General features: G+C 35.1%; 1 protein-coding gene across 4 annotated transcripts in view; it reads right to left on the reverse strand.

Annotated features, from left to right (window-relative positions):
* Nucleotides 1-23,677, reverse strand: part of LOC123530664 (protein PALS1-like) — a 101,155-nt gene that overhangs the window by 59,534 nt on the left and 17,944 nt on the right. The window contains exon 1 of one of the 4 annotated variants that reach the window (XM_045311430.2): nucleotides 6,161-6,239. The exons of the other annotated variants lie outside the window; for them this stretch is intronic. Within the exon in view, the coding sequence (XP_045167365.2) occupies nucleotides 6,161-6,224 (64 nt within the window). The 5' untranslated portion in view covers nucleotides 6,225-6,239. Of the gene's footprint in view, nucleotides 1-6,160; nucleotides 6,240-23,677 lie in introns of those variants that run through there. 4 annotated transcript variants of the gene reach the window in all.

Here is a 23,677-nt window from a genome sequence, read left to right on the forward strand (position 1 = left end):
TAGGAGAGGACCTTATAATGAGGCTACAGACTAAGTTTGATAAAGATCCATCCAGCGGTTCATAAGAAGAAGTCATTTGCTCCTAAAAGGGGCCCAAGCACCTCCATTTGAACAAAGTTTGGAAAAGACCTTATAATGATGCTACAGACCAAGTTTGATAAAGATCTATCCACCTGTTCATGAAAATAAATTGTTTTAAGGTTTTTCTATTTCTAACTCTAGTTATGCTTAAAAGGGGCCAAGTACCCACATTTGAACAAGTTTGGGTGAGGACCTTATAATGAAGCCACAAACCAAGTCTGATGAAGATCCAGCTAGCATTTCATGAGAGGATGTTACTTAATTTTTTCTTCCATTTTTAATGATAGCACCCCCTAAAAGGGCCAAACACTCCCAAGATCCATCCAGCAGTTCATGAGAAGAAGTCATTTAAAGGTATTTCTATAATAAATTCTAGTGGCCCAAACATGGAGCCAAATGTCCCAATTTGAATAAAATTGGCAGGAGACTTTATGCTACACACCAAGTTTGAAGTAAATCCATCCAGTGTTTTATGAGAAAAAGTCCTTTAAAGGTATTTCTATTTTTAGTAATAGTGTTTCCGAAAAAGTATGCTCCAGACTAAGTCTGATGAAGATTCATCCATCAGTTCATGAGAAGAAGTCATTTTAACACATCACTATTTTTAGCTCTAGCAACACCTAATACAGGCCAAGTTCCATCAACTGAAAAAAAAGTTGGTATAGAACCTTACAATGATGCTACAAATCAAGTTTAATGCAGATCTATCTAGCAGTTAATGAGAAAATGTCATTCCAAGGCATTCTTATCTTTTAGCTATAGGGGCTAAAGGGTCAAACACTACCATTTGAAAACAATTTAGGAGAGGACCTTATAATGATGTTACAGACCTCAACTGGTCCTATAAGGGGCCCAAGTGCCTACATTTGAACACAGTTTGGAAAGGATCTTAGTCTAAAATGAACTAGTTAGAGGTCCATACCAGGATGCTATTGACCAAGTTTGTAATTTTGACAAGTGGTTTGAGAGGAGAAGATGTTTAAGTAAAAATGTTCGTACAGGATGATGGACAATGGATGTAGGACACTGGATTATGCCCCTATACTAATATCTCACCCTGAACAAAATTCAGGTGAGCTAAAAATTTATACCTGGAAATGTACCCTATTAAATAGCCAGCAAAAACCTTGATCTTCTAACATCAACCACATCATCTTGTAGGTGGTCATCTGTGCCAAGTTATTTTGAAATCTCACCATGCAATACAAGTTTGACCAAACACAAACAATTATTGTCATGATCATAGAAAATCTGACCAAGTTAAGAGGCCTACAAAGACCTTGACCATTCAGCTGGCAACATGGTTCTTAAACTTAACATATTTTTTTTTGTTATGTTGGTCGTTAATGCCATATTATTATGAAATCCCACCATAAACAACAAAATAACACAAAATGTTTTCTCAATAGTTTATATACAATAAGATCACTATGACGGCCCTATATCCCTCACCTGTCCTAAATGGTTACTAGGTGCTTATAGTTCAACTGAAGATATATGAAAGGAAGTTGATGTAAAACAATGCCACTTGCCAAATATATAAGTTCAATATGATTTTAGACAAGACTTTATAGTTTTTCTTATATAAGTGTATGCAAACCAAGTCAATCCCAGGACAGGGCCAATTTTGACCCTCAGTGCATGATACGAACAAACTTGGTAGAGGACCACTACGTAATGCTGTAAGTGAAATATCTAAGCTTAGCTATAGGTTATTACCATTTTAGACAAGAAAAAGTTATTACTATGTAAGTCTATACAAAAAAGTGAACTCCACTGGAGCCAATTTTGAGCCCAGGGGCATGCTTTGAAAAAATCTGGTAGATCTGAGTAAATTTGGTAGAGAACAATTTAACAATGCTATAATAATATAACAATAACAAAATAATATGTAAGCTTTGGACCTTGTGGTTTTGGAGAAGAATTTTAATGTTTTTCTTTTTCATTGCCATGACAATAAAATTTCTGCATGGAATAAATTTATTCAAACAACTTTGGCAGAGGAATTAGTTAACATGCAAAGAACATCAAGGCTAAGCTTTAGCTGTTTCAGAGGAAATGTCATAGTTTAGAAGGATGAGAGACAGATGTTTGGAGGACGAACATTATTAAAGACCAATGTCGAGTGATCTGGTGACTGGGTTCATGTGTCTTATGATTTGTCATTTGTCAAGTTATTTCAGAATTCCACCATGCTGGACAAAGTCAATATCATAGCTTAGGCATAAAATCTTAGATTATCAGAGATAAATCTGTCGAAATCTGTACTTAAATCCTCTCAACAGTCTTATTATTGTCTAAAATGTGTTTTACATAATGTGACCCAATTAGGTGGAACACTGAAACTATTTTCTTTTCCTCAAAAATCGATAACTTATCCTCTTATCTAACAGAACATATTAATTCTAAATAAGCATAGTTGACGCAAATTCCTCCTTACAAGCCAAATTTGGTAGGTGCAAATAAGAGAATATAAAAGTCGCTATGTTACCAGAATGTTGCACATGATTTATTAAAGTTAGATAATGCCTAAATTTAATATCTGACAAAAATGAACATATTTGAAAAAAATTACCAATTACTATACAGTGAATAGGAAAATTCACATGTCTGAGCATATAACATGAATAGTATTGTGTGTTAGGTTAAGAATAGTACATAAAATAACTAACTGCCATAAGACTATACTACCGCTAAAGGAATTATGGCAGTTTTTTTTAACAAATGACTATTACTTCATGATGCAGCTCTACAAAAACATTTTTTTATAGTTAACATAGTTATATACATTTTGATAATGGTTTTCTTTCATTTGAAAGTAGCATTGAACAATAGAATATTCCAGTGAAAGATGCACATAGTTATATCTCTAAGTCTTAGAGCCACATCAAGGTCAACAGAACAGGACAATATAACACTAGTAAAAAAATTCTCTCAAAATTAAGCTTGTCACACTGATATAATATGAGCCGCGCCATGAGAAAACCAACATACCGTATTTTGGTGCATATAGGTCACACTTTTTCTACCCATTTTGCTGCCTGAAAAAGTTCCTGCGACCTATACGACAGAACATTGCCAGCAGAGATTTTTTTTCGGGTCAATTTTCTGACCGTAGCTCTCGCAAAATTACGTGCATCTGTTACAAACGAACAAAATGGATAAAAAACATCAATATCTGCGGCTTTTCAACCAATAGCGGTTACTTTCAATAAAATATATCGTAAATAACCCATACAGACTATTAAAATTACGAATGACTTTAATTCAAAGATGTTTTTGCAGTCTGAATTACGTTTGTCTCTACTTTTGTTTTACTGGACGCCATTGACATGTACTCCGGGTTGGATAAAATCCGGACAGATCCGTCCTCCATTCCAAACATTGTTTATATTATTTTTTAGCGTATTAAAAAACTTGAAAGATAATTTTTTACTTTTGATTTTTAAATAAAAGAAAAAAATCCAAAAAGAGATATTTTGTTAATCTTTTTACTCAGAATCAAAAGAACGCGGTTAATTACATGACACGGAAAGGTGTTATAATTGCTGTGCAAACAATTCACACTTAAACTTGCATAATTACAGAATGTAAACGCAAACCGTCTGCTGCCAATTATTGTCAAAAAGCCGCTTTTCTTTGATGTAGTCTGTTACCGATACTACTGTTGGTACGAAACGGTTGGGATCGAAAATAACACTGTCTGATTTCCACCAATCAGATTCTGATAATAATTCAGTCCGCGGCAGCAATATGGCCGCCGCCATAACTTTTTTGCCGGTAAATATTAAATTTTGCTGGGGGAAAAATCCGAAATTTAACTGCGACTAATATGCTAGAACTTAAATTTTCCGACCATTTTCAGAGCAAAAATTAGATGCGGACTATACATTACCACAACCTATAAACACCAAAATACGGTAGTGCGTTTGCGACCTGGTCGCAAACCCGCTATGTTGGTTTTCTCATGTCATGGCTCATATGTCACTTTCTGTAATGTTCTGCCTGTTTACTGGTGTGTAAGAGAAGCAACATGACTATAGGAAATATAAGTAAAACTGCCTTAGACCAGATGAATCACTCCAATCAGCCCTTGTACTCAGAGCTAACAGTATTTTTCACTCCATTTTAACAATTTTAATCAATAAAATATAAACAGCCATAAAATTTCCAAACAAATCTATTATATGACTAAAATTGAGCTGACCAACATTGAATATGGTCAGTCCAATTTTGGTCAAGTAATGGAATTGTTTGAAACTTTGATGTATGATCATTTAAACTCATTTTATGTTCTATGAGTGTAAAATACATGTTGGATTTATGCTGGACATAGAGTATTTTTTAAAATTTGACTGTTTTTAGCATATTTTGATAAGCAAACTCTGCCTCAGAAATATTATAAATTTAAGAACAAATGAATAATATTTGTCAAAGATTTGCATTGAAAAATTTGTGCTTTAAGCTAAAATTCATTTGAAATATTAAAGTTTGTAAAATTACTATTACTACCATTTTCCCTATCTTTGATAGGGTGGAAATAGATGATTTACCGAATTGAGACCACAAACTGTTTTAAAGCTTGCCTTTTACTTCAGATTGTTATAATATCCCAAAAATACTCAGGTTTTCAGAAATATGTACTTTCATATTAATAAATTAAAGCTGTATAGAAGGCAACAAACATACATTTCTAATATAGAAACATGATGGAACTTTTTGTTTCTTACTTAAATCCCTAACAGAAGATATGCAATTTTGTTTAAACATAATGGACGCCTCTAAATATAACCGCAGTTTCATAAATCAAGACTTTTTAAAGCATGCTTTGACTATAAAACATCACAATGAAACATCACTTTTTTTTTACATAATTAAATTATACATTTTTTTGCTTTGTAAGTGTATAATTAACTGCCAAACACATCTCATTATTTTCAATATGGCAGTGATTTTCAAATACAGTTGAATATCGTTACCTCGATATCGGTTAGCTCGATACTCCGCTTAGCACGATGTGTTTTAGTCGGTCCCGATTTTTCTCTATATATTTTAATGTAATTATTTATCATTACCTCGATATGATTAGCTCGATATTTTGTTTAGCTCGATGAGATTTTTCAGTCCCGTCAGCTTACCTGTACTGTTTTTACACCTTGTTTCGTCGATATCACAGCGTGTCAAAAAATATCCATGTTATTTGTAAGGTGTGAAAATCAACCTATTGTTGTCCGGCGATGTATTAATCATAATCGAGTTAGTGTGTGTGTTTGTTGTTGTTTTTTTTTTTTTTTTTTTTTTGTTATTTAATCTTTAATCCAATTTAAATGTCAGGAAGTTTGCATTTAATTCCCAATAATTATAAAACAACGTGCAAGCGCTCAGGCTGTTTTCCAATATAACAACTAATTTGGATGAAATATTTTTCTGTTTGACGGAGTAAAAATCTGCAATTTACGATTGAGTAACAATATTCGTATTTAACTGGCAAATTTTCGTTATCGAAGCACAGTCAAAATGACTAATCAACTAGGAACATTACCGCTGCATTCAGACTTGTTTAAGGAAGGAATAAAAATGCTAATGTTTACACGTATATTTTGAAAAATTAAAAAGTTGTATGTATGTACATGTATGTACTATTTAATTAAGATGTTTTGTCAATAAAATTAAAAACGTATTTACGTTTTATTTAATTTCTTTCCCCTTTCAAACCCTTTGAAAAAAAAGCATTGGATATAATGACAATATAGACGTCCGACACAAGTAAAAAGTAGTCCCTGATAGTCGATATCGTTATGTCGAACTTCGGATACGTCGATGCAATTTTTACAGTCCCTTGAATATCGAGGTAACGGTATTCGACTGTATGTATAAAACAATTGATAAACAATACACATATCTCTAATGTTATAATCCCTATATTAAATCTCTCATCAGAATCTCTGTTATTTCTTATTTTGACAGATTTGTATCTATCACTTTAAGGAAAAAAAAAGCAGAAATCACTGTAGTTCTGAATCCATTCTGTGAGAAAAAGATGAGCAAGAGAATTGCCAATATTTGATTAATGTCTTACCATAAAGTCGTATTCTGTTATCTTTCATTTCTACAATCATTATAACATATCCCTGTAATTCCATGACAAGAATTCCGAACTGATGTGAAAAATTAACGAGGCGTCCTTATTATATGGAACAAATCGTGTTGCTGTCAATAAAGCTCGTAATGCTGTTGATGGGGTTTTCTCAGTAAAGTCAATGAAATCATCCCGTTCAGCTAGAATATTGAATAAAAACATTCTCCTTATTTGTATACAAAAAAACCCAGCTCTAAGCAAGTTGATGGAGGCAGTGTAAGAGTTCTTCTTTAGTTCTGCAAAGATGATATATTAAACGAGAAGACTGCTTGTAGATGAAATGCCTGACCATACTATTTACTCTACATGCTAACTTTTATTTAAATGGACATCTTGTGTTGGTATATCTTAGAAATATTGACCAATGACTGCTTTTAAGAGGAATGTGTTACTACGGAAAAAATTTGAGAAAAAATTTATACATCTTTGTTTTAGCTAAACAAGCATGCTCTACTTACTGATTCCAATTACCATTAGTTTGAAAAAGCTTCAAATGTATAATTTTATGCAGTAACATTTCTATGTAATATAGCAGAAATCTAGATGTACTTTCAATAAAATTAATAAAATATCGACTTAAAGAGGTGGGTGTTGATCTCATTTTGGTCAAGTAATACATTTTCTAAAGCTTTAACATCCCATCATTTACACTTACTGAGTGCTTATATAAATACATAGATTTTCACTGGAGGTATTTTTAAAGAGATATCCATCTTCAACTTAAATATTTTATCTTGACATGTAAAAAAAATCCTCAACAAATGTATTTAACTTCATCAAACATGCTTTTAGAGCTATATATTCATAATTAAATGTCATGCAGAAACATTTGTTAAAAAACTTCCAGTTTTTGTAGTAGTAGTACACATGTATACTGTGCATATATTCAATGTGTACTAATTCAAACCAATACATAGTACCATTTAATACACATAAACTTAATTTTACATTTACATAAACTATTTTGTTAGTAATTGTCATATTTTGAAATATGAAATAGTGTCTAGTATACCTTCTGTTCACATAGTAGAAATAACTCAAAGTTCATCAGTCACAAACATAAAACTATAAATTGTTACTTTGAAATAAAAAGAAATGCTCACTTTTTTGATACTCTCATATTAACCCTTTCCCTGCTAAATTTCTATAATGAACTTGTCCATCTCTCAGTTTGGACAGTACCATAAACTGTTAAAGGGGTGCACACAAAACGATACTGACTGAATGGCGAACAGTACAGATCTTGATCAGACTGCACAAATGTGCAGGCTGATGATGATCTATACTGGTCGCGAAGGCAAAATCAATCATGTCCAGCATGATATTTAGGGTTAAAGGGATGGGTAATTATGAAGTTTATTTTAACAGTGATAAATGTGATAGACAGTCAAATTCAATTATGAATTTTTATAGTGCCCAAAATTATTCATACATTTTCAGAACTATTAAGTTCTTACATTAACCAGAAAGCAAATTCTATTAAATTATTTTTCCCATAATGCCTAGAATAAAAGTTTCCTTTATATCAAAGGTTAAAACTTTTCATTGGAAAATTATGACTGTGTTTTGAATCAGGAGATTACCGGTACTGTGTGGGAACAAGACCTACCCATTAGGAGAAAATAATAAATACCATATCTAAATTATTCATGCTTCATTTCTGATTTTCTCAGAATGCCTCCAAAATCTTTGCATCATATGAATTGTAGATGAGATTTTGATTTCCCAAAGAGGTATTTGAACACAATTAAAAGCTTTCAAACAGAAGTTGCAAATTAATTTGTCAAATTAGACTGTAATACCAGATTTGTTTAAAATGCTTGCATGGTACAACAGTAACCTATCTGAAGTCTAAAAAATAGGATCTGAATATTGATCCAAAATTGTTTTGATGATAAATCAAAGACAAATTAAGATATAAAAAAGAATTAATAAAGTTCCTGTTACTATCCTCAGAGTTCTTTAAAATGCTGTATAATAATAAAAGATTTCGTCGTATAATTTCAAGAAAAAGCAGGATAAACTTTGTTACTAATAGTATCTAGATGGATAAAATGGAGAAATGAGTCATAAATTGTAATGTACACTGAGTAAATGTCACATTCTTGTCTCAGAAAACAGTGCTTAACTGATATAAAGACTATCTGAAAAGATGGAACATCCCAGTTAACAAGTTTTTATCTTCAATGTGGTAATGAATAATGTATATGAAATGTTTGTGGAATGATACTGTGAGATTTGGACAAAAAAATGGGAAATTAGTAATCATTTACTTGCAAGCTCCTATATGAAATGGCATTTTATACCCTGATTCAAAGAATAATATACAGTCAAAATCATACATGTGACTGTATTAAGCAACTTTTCTATTGAACGACCATATAAAATCCCTCCCAAATGTTTTCAGTACATAAAATTAATTCTATTAAGCAACTTTTTTCTTATACGGCCGCGGCCACCGAAAGTATGTCCCAATCTGCAAAGATATGTCTAGTAAAAGGCCGAGACCATCTTCCCTTAAGGCATTTTGCACCTGTCCAAAATCGGTAGCTATGTTCGCACTAGTCTTGCACATTATATTGCAACTGAATCAAGCTTTCCAACCGTCATGAAGATAAGTAACTTAGTGCTGACCAAAACAAGAGGGCCAAGATGGCCCTAGGTCGCTCACCTAAGAAACACTCCCTAACAGTGTAAAACATGTCTGACCTAGTGATTTCATGGAAACAAATATTCTGACCAATTTTCATTAAGATTGGACCAAAAAATTGGTCTCTTGCGATAAAACAAGCATTTTCTTAGATATGATCTAGTTTTTGACCCTAGATGACCCATGTTCAAACTCGACCTAGATTTTATCAAGGCAATCATTCTGACCAAAATTCATGAAGATCAACTGAAAAATACAGCCTCTATCACATACAGAAGTTTTTTCTTTGATTTGACCAAGTGACCTAGTTTTTGACCTCAGATGACCCATATTCAAATTCGACCTAGATTTCATTAAGGCAATCAACCTAACCAAATTTCATAAATATCAATTGAAAAAAACAGTCTCTATCGCATACACAAGATTTTTCTTTAATTTGACCTAGTGACCTAGCTTTTGACCTCAGATAATCCATATTCAAAACCGACCTAGTTTTCATCAAGGCAATCACTCTGACCAAATTTCATGAAGATCAATTGAAAAATACATCCTCTATTGCATACACAATGTTTTTCTTCGATTTGACCTAGTGACCTAGTTTTTGACCGGAGATGACCCATTTTCGAAATCAGCCTAGATTTTATCAAGGTAATCATTCTGGCTAAATTTCATGAAGATCAGTTGAAAAATACAGCCTCTATTGCATACACAAGGTTTTTCTTTGATTTGACCTAGTGACCTAGTTTTTGACCCCAGATGACCCATTTTCGAACTTGGTCTAAATTTCATCAAGGCAATCATTCTGACCAAAATTCATGAAGATCAATTGAAAAATACAGCCTCTATCGCATACACAAGGTTTTTACGTGATATGACCTAGTGACCTAGTTTTTGACCCAAGATGACCCATTTTCGAACTGGGCCTAAATTTCATCAAGGCAATCATTCTGACCAAAATTCATGAAGATCAATTGAAAAATACCGCCTCTATCGCATACACAAGGTTTTTCTTTGATTTGACCTAGTGACCTAGTTTTTGACCCGAGATGACCCATTTTCGAACTCGGCCTAGATGTCATCAAGGCAATCATTCTGACCGAAATTCATGAAGATCAATTGAAAAATACAGCCTCTATCGCATACACAAGGTTTTTCTTTGATTTGACCTAGTGACCTAGTTTTTGACCCGAGATGACCCATTTACGAACTCGGCCTAGATTTCATCAAGGTTATCATTCTGACCAATATTCATGAAGAAGAATTGAAAAATACAGCCTCTATTGCATACACAAGGTTTTTCTTTGATTTGACCTAGTGACCTAGTTTTTGACCCGAGATGACCCATTTTCGAACTCGGCTTAGATTTCATCAAGGTTATCATTCTGATTAATATTCATGAAGATTAATTGAAAAATACCACCTCTATCGCATACACAAGGTTTTTCTTTGATTTGACCTAGTGACCTAGTTTTTGACCCCAGATGACCCATTTTCGAACTCGGCCTAGATTTCATCAAAGTTATCATTCTGACCAATATTCATGAAGATTAAATGAAAAATACAGCCTATATCGCATACACAAGGTTTTTCTTTGATTTGACCTAGTGACCTAGTTTTTGACCTGAGATGACCCATTTTCGAACTCGGCCTAGATTTCATCAAGGTTATCATTCTGACCAACATTCATGAAGATTAACTGAAAAATACAGCCTCTATCGCATACACAAGCTAAATGTTGACAGACGACGGACGACAGACGACGACAGACGACGGACGACGGACGCCGGACATCGAGCGATCAGAAAAACTCACCTGAGCATTGCTCAGGTGAGCTAAAAAATATTACCATTTCCAGTTTTCTTCCGGTTCTGTCAGTTAAAGAGGATATTTTTTATTTAAAAAGAAAATTAAGGGTAAGTCATAACATACTAAATGAAATTCATTTATTGACTTTTTAGGGCTGCTGATTATTGAGCGAGCCATAGCTATTGCATCGGACTTGGGAAACATGCAAACTAAGATTGAAGACTTTTTTAAGAAAAAGTAATGATGATTATGATGATGATGACTAGTTATATCAATTAATACAAATAAAACATTTATTTTGCAGAATTGTTAATTTGACAAACATTGTAAATGAGTGTATAATAAATGTATGATTTATAGTATATATGAGCCGTGCCATGAGAAAACCAACATAGTGGCTTTGCGACCAGCATGGATCCAGACCAGCCTGCGCATCCGTGCAGTCTGGTCAGGATCCATGCTGTTCGCTTTTAAAGCCTATCTGAATTGGAGAAACTGTTAGCGAACAGCATGGATCCTGACCAGACTGCGTGGATGCGCAGGCTGGTCTGGATCTATGCTGGTCGCAAACCCACTATGTTGGTTTTCACATGGCACGGCTCAATTATTATAGTTTTTTAAAAGTACAAAAATACAGGTTTACTGGTGTTACTAAAAATCTATTAAGAGACCACTCTATTAAGAGACCACTTTTTGGCAGTCCCCTTGGTGGGCTCTTAATACAGGTTTGACTGGAGCACCACAATATCAGTGTGACATTGGAAGACATGTTATCAAAAAAATACAGTATAATAATTGTTTTTAAATTCTAATGAAGTATATCATGTGTCAGTTTGAGAACACAATGCATAGACAAAGCTGAAATATTTCAAAGTCCAAAAAAAAGGGGCATAACTAAAGAGAAGCAAGAGAGCCATAATGGTCTAAGTTTGCTCATCCTGACCATAACTATATATTTGACCTTGAATATAAATGTGACACGCTGAATCATGAATACAGTAACAAGCTAAGTGCCCATTTAAATAATTTTATAATGGCCCTTACCAGGATATTTAATGAAGATCCGCCAAGCAATTCAATTTAGAAATTTTTTTAATATTAGCTCTAGTACCCCCTTAAAAGGGTAAAGATTCCCTGATTGAAGAAATTCAACAGCAGAGATTATAAGAATGCGATAGACCAAGTATGATGAAGATCTATCAAGCGGTTTAAAGGTTAGTGGTTGTTTAAAGATTTTTCTAATTTTAGCTCTAGTTGCCACTAAATGGGGCCAAGTGCCCAAATTTGAATGAAATTTGGAGAGGACCTTACAATGCTGTTACACACTAAGTTAGATTAAGATCCATCAAGCGATTCATGAGAAAAATTGGTTTAAAGGTTTTCCTATCTAGCTCTAGCCACCTCTAAAAGCATTAAAAATAAATTGGAAGGGGACCTTATAGTGATGTTCCAGACCAAGTTTGATAAAGATACATCAAGCAATTCATTAGAAAAAGTTATCTAAAAAGATTCCTATTTTTAGCTCTAGCAGCCCTTAAATGGGGCCAAATGCATCTAAAGAAATTTAGGAAGCGACATTTTTATGATGTTTCTGACCAAGTTTGATGAAGATCCATCCAGCAGATCATGAAAAGAAGTGGTTTAAATTTTTTAATTTTTTTCAGCTCCACCAGCCCCTTAAAAGAGCTAAATGTCTTGTGAGGGAACCTTTCCAGGATGTATCCTGGCTCCCTGGCTGCATGTGTTTTTTTTTATAAATACTGCAAACATTTATAAGTAAATTCTAAGCCTTTAAAATAACACATTATCTGACAACTGAACCACATTCGGAGCAAGGGGCATTAAAAACATCATTATAGAAAGAACAAATTGGAGATACTTCCACTGTTAATGAAAAAAACTTATATATGAGAAATATGACAGAACAAATGAAGGGATTGGAGCCACGGCACTTTCAATCTCAATTTAAGTCAGCAAATCAAATTCCCCTCATATTCTCTTTTAGCCCCGGGAATAAGTTGTAGTCACAGGGGTTAATGTCAAGCCAGTATGGTGGGTGATCAAGCGTTTCCCACTCATAATCCGCAATCAGTGACGTCACACTCTGAAAGGTGTGTGGGGTTGCATTGTCATAAAGTATGATTGGTCTGGCTTTTAAAAGTTCTGGCGCTTTTTACGCATTGCTGGTCTGAAGCATTTTTTAATATACTCCATGTAGTATGCACTGTTGACAGTTTGACCGACCGGAACCTTGTGACTTGTCAGACCTCCACGAATATCATATACGAATATCATCAGTTGCTTGATTTTCCCTTGAACCCGATGAAACTTTGCTGGCCTTGGAGAGTTCGGAGTATGCCACTCTGCTGATTGTCGTCTCATTTTCGGCTCGTAACATCTTATCCAGGCCTCATCTATTGCTACAATTTTGGATAGAAAGTTCCGTCCTTCTACATTAAAGCACAAAAGCAAGTTTGTAGTGATTATTAAGTGACATTCTGCCTGTTCTGACGTCAGACATTGGGCATCCACTGTGCGGAAACCTTGAGCATTTTTAACCTGTTCCGTAAAATTGAAATGAACAGAGCCAACACTAATGTCAACTTCCTGGGCTATCTCTTCACATGTAAGTCTTCTGTTTGTTTCCAATAGTTTTCTCACTTTTTCAATATTGTATGTGTCCGTTGCACTGATATTCCATCCAGCACACTAGTGGTCTTTCACTGTAATTCTGCCATTCTTAAATTCATTTACCCATCTCGCTATTTGAAAATATGAAAGAGAGCATTCGCCGCAAGCTGCTTGTAAGGCAATAAAAATTTCCCTGGCACTCTTGTTTCAGCGGCACTCGATTTTTATGTAAATACGTTGGTCTTGTGACGTTACCACGTCCATGTTGTTTTGAGTGAAGTCAATGGAAGGTGAGCGCTGATGACGTCATCGAAGTTAACGCGCTTAAATTTCCCGGAAAAAAAGGAATTGACGTAAATGATTATTAGGCCAAGTTTTGTTAAATTATCACGACTGGTCACACAGATAATTGATAATCAAATGACCCTCGTATCATATAAAGTAAGTCATTTACTACTATGAACAAAATTCATGTTTTATAATACAACTATGTGAACATACCACTGGGAATGATATAAAGTTTTACATTCTGTATAAAAATTTCACTAAACTGAGCCTTTAATATGGTATTATAAATGCCCAAACAGTAACCATCAAACAATCTCAACATTGTGTCAAGTTCCCCACGAAAAAGTTTTCCACCTTAAATCGATCAATTCTTCCCAATACAGTTTTGAAAGTGCTGTTCCATTGTTTAAATGTTTTGACAAATCTTCTGAAAAAATTCTGAAGAAGAGGAAAAACCTAATTTCACAGCACACTGGTCAGATGTCTCTGACTATAGGAATGATCTTGGGTCAGTGAATTCATGAATTGATCATATGGGTAATTTTTTGCTTCAAACAGTTTGTTTGCCCATATTTCAGTATCTGCAATGACTCTGTTTATAGATGAGATAGACAATCTGTCCTGTAGGGAAGATTGTTGATTGAAGCTAAAGCTACTGAAGACATAAAATGGCTAAATATTAAATGGCTTCTTTGACACAAAAAATAACAAGCGCAATGCCTGCAGGTGCCATCGCTCGTCTGAAAGTGCTGGACAATATGCAAGAAAAGAGTTATGGTTCTTGGCCTTCTTACTCATTTTAATTGATGAAAAAAAGAGCTGTCCATAAGACAGCCAATGCTCGACTATTCAAATTGTTATCCCAGAAGCAGGAATATTACCCTAAATGTTTAAATATCTATAGAGTTTCATACAGTATCTGCATTAGTTTTGGAGATAGTAACTTGCTTGCAAAACTTTAACCTGGTTTTTAAGTTCAAAAGGGACATAATTTATCAAAATACATGTCAGAGTTATGGGACTTGATGTTATCACCTAGCATTTATAACCCGAAGACACATGACACATGATACATGAGAAGTTTCAAATCAGTATCATTCTGCATTAGTTTTGGAGAGAGTAACTTGCATGCAAAACTTTTGAGAAAACAGTTTTTTGAGAAAAGGTAAAAATTTTAACCAATGCCGACGATCAAGTGACTACAGTACCTTTTTTTTCAAAAATCAGATGAGCTAAAAATAAAACAAGAGCTGTCTCCATAGGATGACACATGCCCCCGATGGCACTTTGAATGAATAGTTATGGCCAATGTTAGAGTTTAGGACCTTTGACCTACGGACCTGGGTCTTGCGCGTGACACGTCGTCACTGTGGAACACATCCATGCCCAATATTTTTAAAATCCAAGCATGAATGACAAAGATATGGACCGGACACGCCCATCAATGCACTATGTTGAAATATGACCTTTAACGTCTAAGTGTGACCTTGACCTTTGAGCTACGGACCTGGGTCTTGCGCACGACACGTCGTCTTACTGTGGTACACATTTATGCCAAGTTATTTGAAAATCCATCCATGGATGACAAAGATATGGACCGGACACGAATGCACTATCATGAAAAATGACCTTTAACGTCTAAGTGTGACCTTGACCTTTGAGCTACGGACCTGGGTCTTGCACGCGACACGTCGTCTTACTGTGGTACACATTCATGCCAAGTTATTTGAAAATCCATCCATGGATGACAAAGATATGGACCGGACACGCCCAACTATCATGAAAAATGACCTTTAACGTCTAAGTGTGACCTTGACCTTTGAGCTACGGACCTGGGTCTTTCGCGCGACACGTCGTCTTACTGTGGTACACATTCATGCCAACTTATTTGAAAATCCATCCATCGATGACAAAGATATGGACCGGACACGAAAATTGCGGACAGACTGACAGACCGACAGACCGACAGACCGACAGACTGACAGACGGTTCAAAAACTATATGCCTCCCTTCGGGGGCATAAAAATTATAATTGTGATATTTTCCTGTACTTAGTTACTAATATAAGTAATATAACAACTTGAAAACCCCCTTTTTAAAGCTTTATGTTACCATTATATGTTGGGTGAGAGCTAAGTCAGTCAGGCTTATCAGCAAATCATTGATGTGTAATGAATTTCATGTCTAAACACTTTTTCACTTTTCCTCATGCAACCAATTACAATCAGATAGCACGACCAGTTTAGTTAACTGATATAAATCTGTTTGTTTCCGGACACTGTATTATTAGTAACAATTTTAATTCTTCTCTTCGTTTGCCCCTGAAAAATTACAAAAATTACTCTAAGACACTTACATTTATCAATACAAAAACAACAACAACCAAGTGAAAATATCTCAGAATCCAAGTTTATTCTGCAGCGTTAGTACATTCCAAGACCAAATTAAAATCCCCCTTATGGTCTTGTTTGGTATTCAGCTGTCAGAATTCAAGAAAATGGAAGAAAATTACTGCAGAAATGGCGCTTTTCATAGCAAAAACAAAATAAAGTAACACCTATTATCACACCATGAGGAGGAGGCATTTCTCCTGGATACTGAAACAACACAACTTGCTTTCCTATTACACAAGGAAGACTGAAAGTGTCACATTATTATGCAACAAAACAAAATCATTGTTTGTATGACACACAGCATCAAATGTTACATGCTGAAAAGGCAGGCAAACTTGAGGTGGATATTGTAAAGGTTGTAAATCATAAACCTCAATGTCCTCAAACTGTTGTTCAGATATTTGCGACATAATTCTTTGTCATCTAGACTCCAAACATCGATGCTACACAACAACAAAATCTGGTTTGAGATTACCAGTTCTTAATTAAAAGTGTTTCCTCAGTCTCACCTTGCCTGTAGTTCATGCTGACAAACTAGTTTAACCTTTAGCCTGCTAAATTTCTAAAATGGACTGGTCCATTATTCAATTTAGGCAATACCATTTATTACTAGAAGGGGTGTTCACTGAAAATTTACTGACTGAACAGTGAACAGTGCAGACCATGATCAGTCTGCGCTGGTCGCAAAGGCAGAATCACTTGAAATGTGAAAGTAGGTCACTAGGTCAAGATCAAGGTCAACTCATGTCAAGGTTTATTTAGCTACTCAAAACTGTACATGTGGTCCAAATATAAATGTTGAAGGTTATGACAAGAAGATTTTTAAAAATTTTCCCTATACAAGTCTATTCAAACCATGTGACTCCCAGGGCGGGGCTATATTTGATCCTAGGGGAATAATTTGAATAATCTTGGTAGAGAACCATTAGATGATGCTACATTACAAATATCAAAGATCAAAGCCTTAGGCTTTGTGGTTTTGGACAAGAACATTTTCAAAGTTTTTCCCTATATAAGTCTATATAAACCATGTGACCCCCGGGGCAGGGCCATATTTGATATTAAATAATTTGGACAATCTTGGACCGCTAGATGATGCTACATACCAAATATCAAAGCCCTAGGCCCTGTGGTTTTGGACAAGAAGATTTTCAAAGTTTTTCCCTATACAAATCTATGTAAGTTATAAATTGTTGAACCAGTCTGATTTTCAGGGGGACACAACTAGAGTACCAATACATCATTCTGACAAAGTTTGGTCAAAATTCCCCCAGTAGTTTCTGAGGAGATGCGATAATGAGAAATTGTTGACGGATGGATGGATGACTGACCACGGATGCAGAGTGATTTGAATAGCCCACCATCTGATGATGGTGGGTTAAAAAAATTGAGCTTTAATCTTTAGACAGTTATATGGAACAAATCTCTCAAAGCCATGTATTTCCAGGAAGTATAATTGTATTATACAGCAATTGTGTCTGGCACATTTACTTGTAAACACCAATACATGACAGTATGCAAGAAAAACTCATCTCTGACAAATACCCTGAAGTTTGATTATCCAATTAACAAGAAACTTAATCTGATTTATTTCTTTCAGCATTTGTTAACATCTGACAAAATAATTAAAAACAGACTTGGATCTACAGACAAACTTCTTATTTTTCAGGTGGAAGACAGTTTGAAGGTTCTGAGTTCTGGGATGGTGAACAACTACCAGGTATTTATATCAAAGTTATGATCCTTGTACAACTCACAAACTTAGGCAAACAGGTAAACATAAATAAATTTTGCTCTCTAATTTCCAGGAAGTCGTTTTTGGACAACTTCATCAAAAAAAGTCAAACCCAATGTTTTATTACCCCTTTAGCCCCTTAAAAAGAAGATATGTCACCATAGTACACTGGGCTCTCCACATACTGTCATTGTTTGATCATATGTTACTTATTGATAATGCAAGACTAAGTAAATGTCATCTTGGGTTGGGGATGAGAGTCAGTGGGACAGGGGTGGAGATGCTGAATAACAATCCTACACATTTTTCATGACTCTGTGTCAAATACTTTTTGAGATACATGCAAACTTTTAGATCTATATATATATTTTTGACTAAGAGAAGGGCCATAACTCTGGTCTGGCTGAGTGAAATCTCTAACAAAACTCTAGGTGTACAACTTCATATGATGAAATAAATCCTGTAATGTTTTGTAACGCTAGGTCAAATATTTTTTAGACAGATGTGATACAAACTTCTAGATGCCTTATATGCATATTTTTGACTCAGGAAAGGACCATAACTCTGGTCCAGCTCAGTGAAACTCCAAACAATAGCCCAGATGCACACCATGCTAAATAACAACCCTATGATGCTTTATAATTTTAAGTAAAATTCTTTTTGAGATATGCACAATACAAATTCGGACAGCTGGACCTCTGGACTGACATGCAGACAGACATGCGGACAAAAGCAAATATAAGCAAATCTATGTGTTCCCTCATCCAAACCCCAAATTTTGGGCCCACAGAAACCTTATAAGATTTATTTCTGCCTAAATGACCCTGTCTGAATCTCTAGAACTGGAAATAAACAAAGAAGTCAAGTCAAAAAAGCATGAAATGCATGCAAATGTGCATACATTCATTTGATATAAATCAATTAATAATAGTTTTAATAAAGCCCCAGGGTCATTAGCCTTTGATATTTTGGTACAAAAGAAAATTATGTGGTCCAAAGGAAATGTAACTGTGTTTAGAATCTCAAAGGGACAATGTTGAAATAAAAACTTCCTATAGTCTGATGCCTTAAATCATGTGTCTGACAGGAATATATGCTCACAGAATGCTGGGTCCTCTGTGTATTGAGTTAGTTATGCAAATGGCAATTTTTTTATATACAAATATATAACATTTTCCATCATTTTCATCAGTCAAAGTTCTCTTATTTATTCTTTAGAGTATATTATTACTTACTGACAATGTCAATGAAATAAAACTAGCACCAAAACCTTTTAATATAGGGTGAAATAATTAATTTTCAGAGGACTAAGTGTTCATGGGTTTCCTGGCTGTGTCTATCCTAAATTCAAATCCCAACAAAAAAGAAGAAAATTCCTACCTATTATTCATTCAGTCTTATAAATGATAACAGTACATTCACTACATTGTATATATATATTGATACCAGTGCATTCAGAAATTATAACAACAGCTGTCCGTAAGACAGCGCGCTCCACTATTTGGTGATTTGACAGTAAAATGAATATATGTCTCAATAAGAGACCTCTACTTTAAAAGGAAGATACAACAAGGGGCATAATTCTGTCAAGAACATAAATTAGAGTTATTGGGATTGTTACCACACATGCAGATGATGATGGTAAAGATATTTTTTGAGTTTCAAGTCATTATCTTATATAGTACCAAAGTTACGTCCAGAAAACGAAGTTTGTCCGAAAATTTAAGTATGAAAGGGGCATAATTTGGTCAAAAATTCAAATCAGAGTTATTGGGATTGTTACCACACATGCAGATGATGATGATAAAGATACATTTTAAGTTTCAAGTCTTATCTTATATTGTACTAAAGTTATATCCAGAAAGTGAAGATTTCCAAAAAACTTTAAGTATGAAAGGGGCATAATTCTGTCAAAAATACAAATAGAATTATGGGGATTGTAACCACACATGCAGATGATGATTATAAAGAAATATTTTTAATTCAAGCCATTGTCTTTTAAAGTACTAAAGATATGTCTATAAACGAAGCTTTCGAAAAAATTTAACATGAAAATAATTCCAAGTATAACACATTGGTGACCTTGACCTTGGGTATAATGGGCCCAGCCCCTGCACAGACTTTGTTTGTATGCTGGACAATGTTTATGTGAACTTACAGTAAGATATGAGCAATAGTAACAAAGATATGACAGAAAAACAAAGGTTGACGAAAAACTTTAACCTTAAAAATAACCTAAGTATAACACCTTGGTGACCTTGACCTTGGGTATAACGGGCCCAGCCCTTGCACATACTTTGTTTGTATGCTGGACAATGTTTATGAGAACTTACAGTAAGATATAAGCAATAGTAACAAAGGTATGACAGAAAAACAAAGGTTGCCGCAAAACTTTAACAAAGAAAGCTCACGTTGACGCCGGGGTGAGTAGAATAGCCCCCTTATTCTCCGAAAAGTGGAGCTAAAAATTAAGGTAAGCATAATTATAACACTAGATATTTAGTCTCTATCCAGTGTCTCCTAGCAGAAAATCTTTATATAATTGACCGATTTCTTCCCAGAGGAGTTTTGAAAGTGCTATTTCATTGTATAAATGTCTTGACAAATCTTCATTAATGAAAATAAATGCTCTCAAGGAAAGAGGAAAAACCTAATTTCACAGCACACTGGTCAGATGTCTCTAACTATAGCAATGATCCTGGGTCAGTGAATACGTGAATTGATCATAGGGTAATTTTTGGCCACTGCTGGTTTGTTTGTCCATATTTCAGTATTCACAATGAGTTTGTTTACAGAGGAGATAGAGGACAAATCTCTCCTTTAGGGAATATCTCCCTAATTCATCAGATTGTTGACTCAGAGGCTAAAAGCTCATCATGAAAAAAAACAAACAAGAAAAACAAGAGCTGTCTCCGTAGGATAACACATGCCCCCGATGGCCCTTTGAATGAATAGTTATGGCCGATGTTAGAGTTTAGGACCTTTGACCTACGGAGCTGGGTCTTGCGCACGACACATCGTCTTACTGTGTCACACATTCATGCATAGTTATTTTAAAATCCATGCATGAATGACAAAGATATGGACCGGACATGCCCATCAATGCACTATCATGAACAAGAGGGCCATGATGGCCCTATATTGCTCACCTGTTATCATTGCACTTGAGGACAAGAAGGTCCTCAGAAAAAATAAGTCCAAAGGATAGGAACAACAAAGGGAAGAAATTTAACCAAAAAGAAAATAAAATTCTTACACGGTACAGATATGTCAAAATACACCTAAAAATTGGAGGTACCATCCATGTTGTACCAAAGAAAAGTGGTCTCAGTTTTTCCCTACAGCCAATAATAAAAAAGTTACTAAAAATAAGCTACTTATAGTAACGTAAAAGGGAAGTAATTTAAAAAAAAAAATTATTGTAAGTGAACAAAAGAAGGATCTGCCAAATAAAATAAATGAAATTTCAGATCAGTATCTTCATTAGTTATGGAGATATACCCATTTTAATTTGAAATAAAGGGAGGTAAGTTGACATAAAATCAGTCCATAGTTATCTGCCCTGATTGGCTCAGTCCAACTAATGACAATCATGAAATTTCAAATAAGTCCTATAAGTACTTTCTGATATAAATCCATTTTGATTACAATCAGGGGAGGTAATCAGATATAAAATAACTCTGAACCTATGCTTGGATCTGATTTGTCATGGAATCCAAGAATTATTGCTGTTGAAGTTATTTTGGAAGTTTGTATCAAATAAAACCATAAATGAAGTCTCTATATGGCTGCAAAAGCCAAAATAGCCAATTTTGGACCTTTAAGGGGCCATAACTCTGGAACCCATGAGAAAATCTGGCCAGTTCAAAAAAGGAACCAAGATCTTGTGGTGATACAAGTTGTGTGCAAGTCTGGTTAAAATTGAATCATAAATGAAGCTGCTATTGTGCAGACAATGTCAAAATAGCTAATTTTGGCCCTTTCAGGGGCCATAACTCTGGAACCCATAACAGGATCTGGCCGGTTCAACTAAGGAATCGAGATCTTATGGTGACACAAGTTCTGTGCAAGTTTGATTAAATTCAAATCATAAATGAAGCTGCTATTGTGCAGACAAGCTCAAAATAGCTAATTCTGGCCCTTTCAGGGGCCATAACTCTGTAACCCATAATGGAATCTAGCCAGTTCAAGAAAGGAACCAAGATCTTATGGTGATACAAGTTGTGTGCAAGTTTGGTTAAAATCAATTCATCAATGAAGCTGCTATTGTGCAGACAAGGTCAAAATAGCTAATTCTGGCCCTTTCAGGGGCCATAACTCTGGAACCCATAAGGGAATCTGGCCAGTTCAAGAAAGGAACCAAGATCTTATGGTGATACAAGTTGTGTGCCAGTTTGGTAAAAATCAAATCATAAACTAGAAAATGCTTTGTAAACAAGAGGACCATGACGGTCCTGAATCGCTCACCTATCCCCACATGACCCAGTGTTCAACTGAGTATGACGTCGTTATTTCTATTATTTGACATAGTGACCTAGTTTTTGAGCACATGTGACCTAGATATCATCAAGATAAAAAATTCTGACCAATTTCCATGAAGATCCATTGAAAAATATGGCCTCTAGAGAGGTCACAAGGTTTTTCTATTATTTGACCTAATGACCTAGTTTTTGAAGGCACGTGACCCACTTTTAAACTTGACCTAGATATCATCAAGGTGAACATTCTCACCAATTTTCATGAAGATCTCGTGAAAAATATGGCCTCTAGAGGTCACAAGGTTTTTCTATTTTTCGACCTATTGACCTAGTTTTTGACCGCACATGACCCAGTTACAAACCTGACCTAGATATCATCAAGCTGAACATTCTCACCAATTTTCATGAAGATCCATTGAGAAATATGGCCTCTAGAGAGGTCACAAGGTTTTTCTATTTTTAGATCTACTGACCTAGTTTTTAACCCCACATGACCCAGTTTCGAACTTGACCTAGATATCATCAAGATGAACATTCTGACCAATTTTCATGAAGATCCATTGAGAAATATGGCCTCTAGAGAGGTCACAAGGTTTTTCTATTTTTAGATCTACTGACCTAGATTTTGACCCCACATGACCCAGTTTCGAACTTGACCTAGATATCATCAAGGTGAACATTCTGACCAATATTCATGAAGATCTCATGAAAAATATGGCCTCTAGAGAGGTCACAAGGTTGTTCTATTTTTAGATCTACTGACCTAGTTTTTAAGCCCACGTGACCCAGTTTCGAACTTGACCTAGATATCATCAAGATGAACATTCAGACCAATTTTCATGAAGATCCATTGAGAAATATGGCCTCTAGAGAGGTCACAAGGTTTTTCTATTTTTAGATCTACTGACCTAGATTTTGACCCCACATGACCCAGTTTCGAACTTGACCTAGATATCATCAAGGTGAACATTCTGACCAATATTCATGAAGATCTCATGAAAAAATGGACCTCTAAGATGGTCACAAGCAAAGATTACGACGAGAACCCCACGGACGTTACGAACTGACCCAGTATCACAAAACATTCACCTTTAGTCCACTTATGTTGAGAGGTCAAGCTAAATATATATTTTACCACGTGACCAGTTCGAACTGACCTGATATCATCAAGGTGAACATTCTGACCAATTTTGAAATCTTGTGAAATATATGGCCTCTAGAGGTCACAAGGTTTCTATTTAGACCTACTGACCTCGTCTTACACTGATGGTGACCACATCATCAAAGTTTAAATTTAAAATCCATGTCCATCTAGATGCAACAAAATATGGACCGGACGACGACGACACGCGCATCACAAATTGCACTTTTACTCTTTATCACGTCTAAGTGTGACCTTGACCTTTGAGCTACAGACCTGGGTCTTGCGCACTGCACGTCGTCTTACTGTGGTACACATTCATGCCAAGTTATTTG

The sequence above is a fragment of the Mercenaria mercenaria genome, chromosome 1 (genome assembly GCF_021730395.1).
Source record: "Mercenaria mercenaria strain notata chromosome 1, MADL_Memer_1, whole genome shotgun sequence".
In the NCBI taxonomy this organism is placed as follows: domain Eukaryota; kingdom Metazoa; phylum Mollusca; class Bivalvia; order Venerida; family Veneridae; genus Mercenaria; species Mercenaria mercenaria.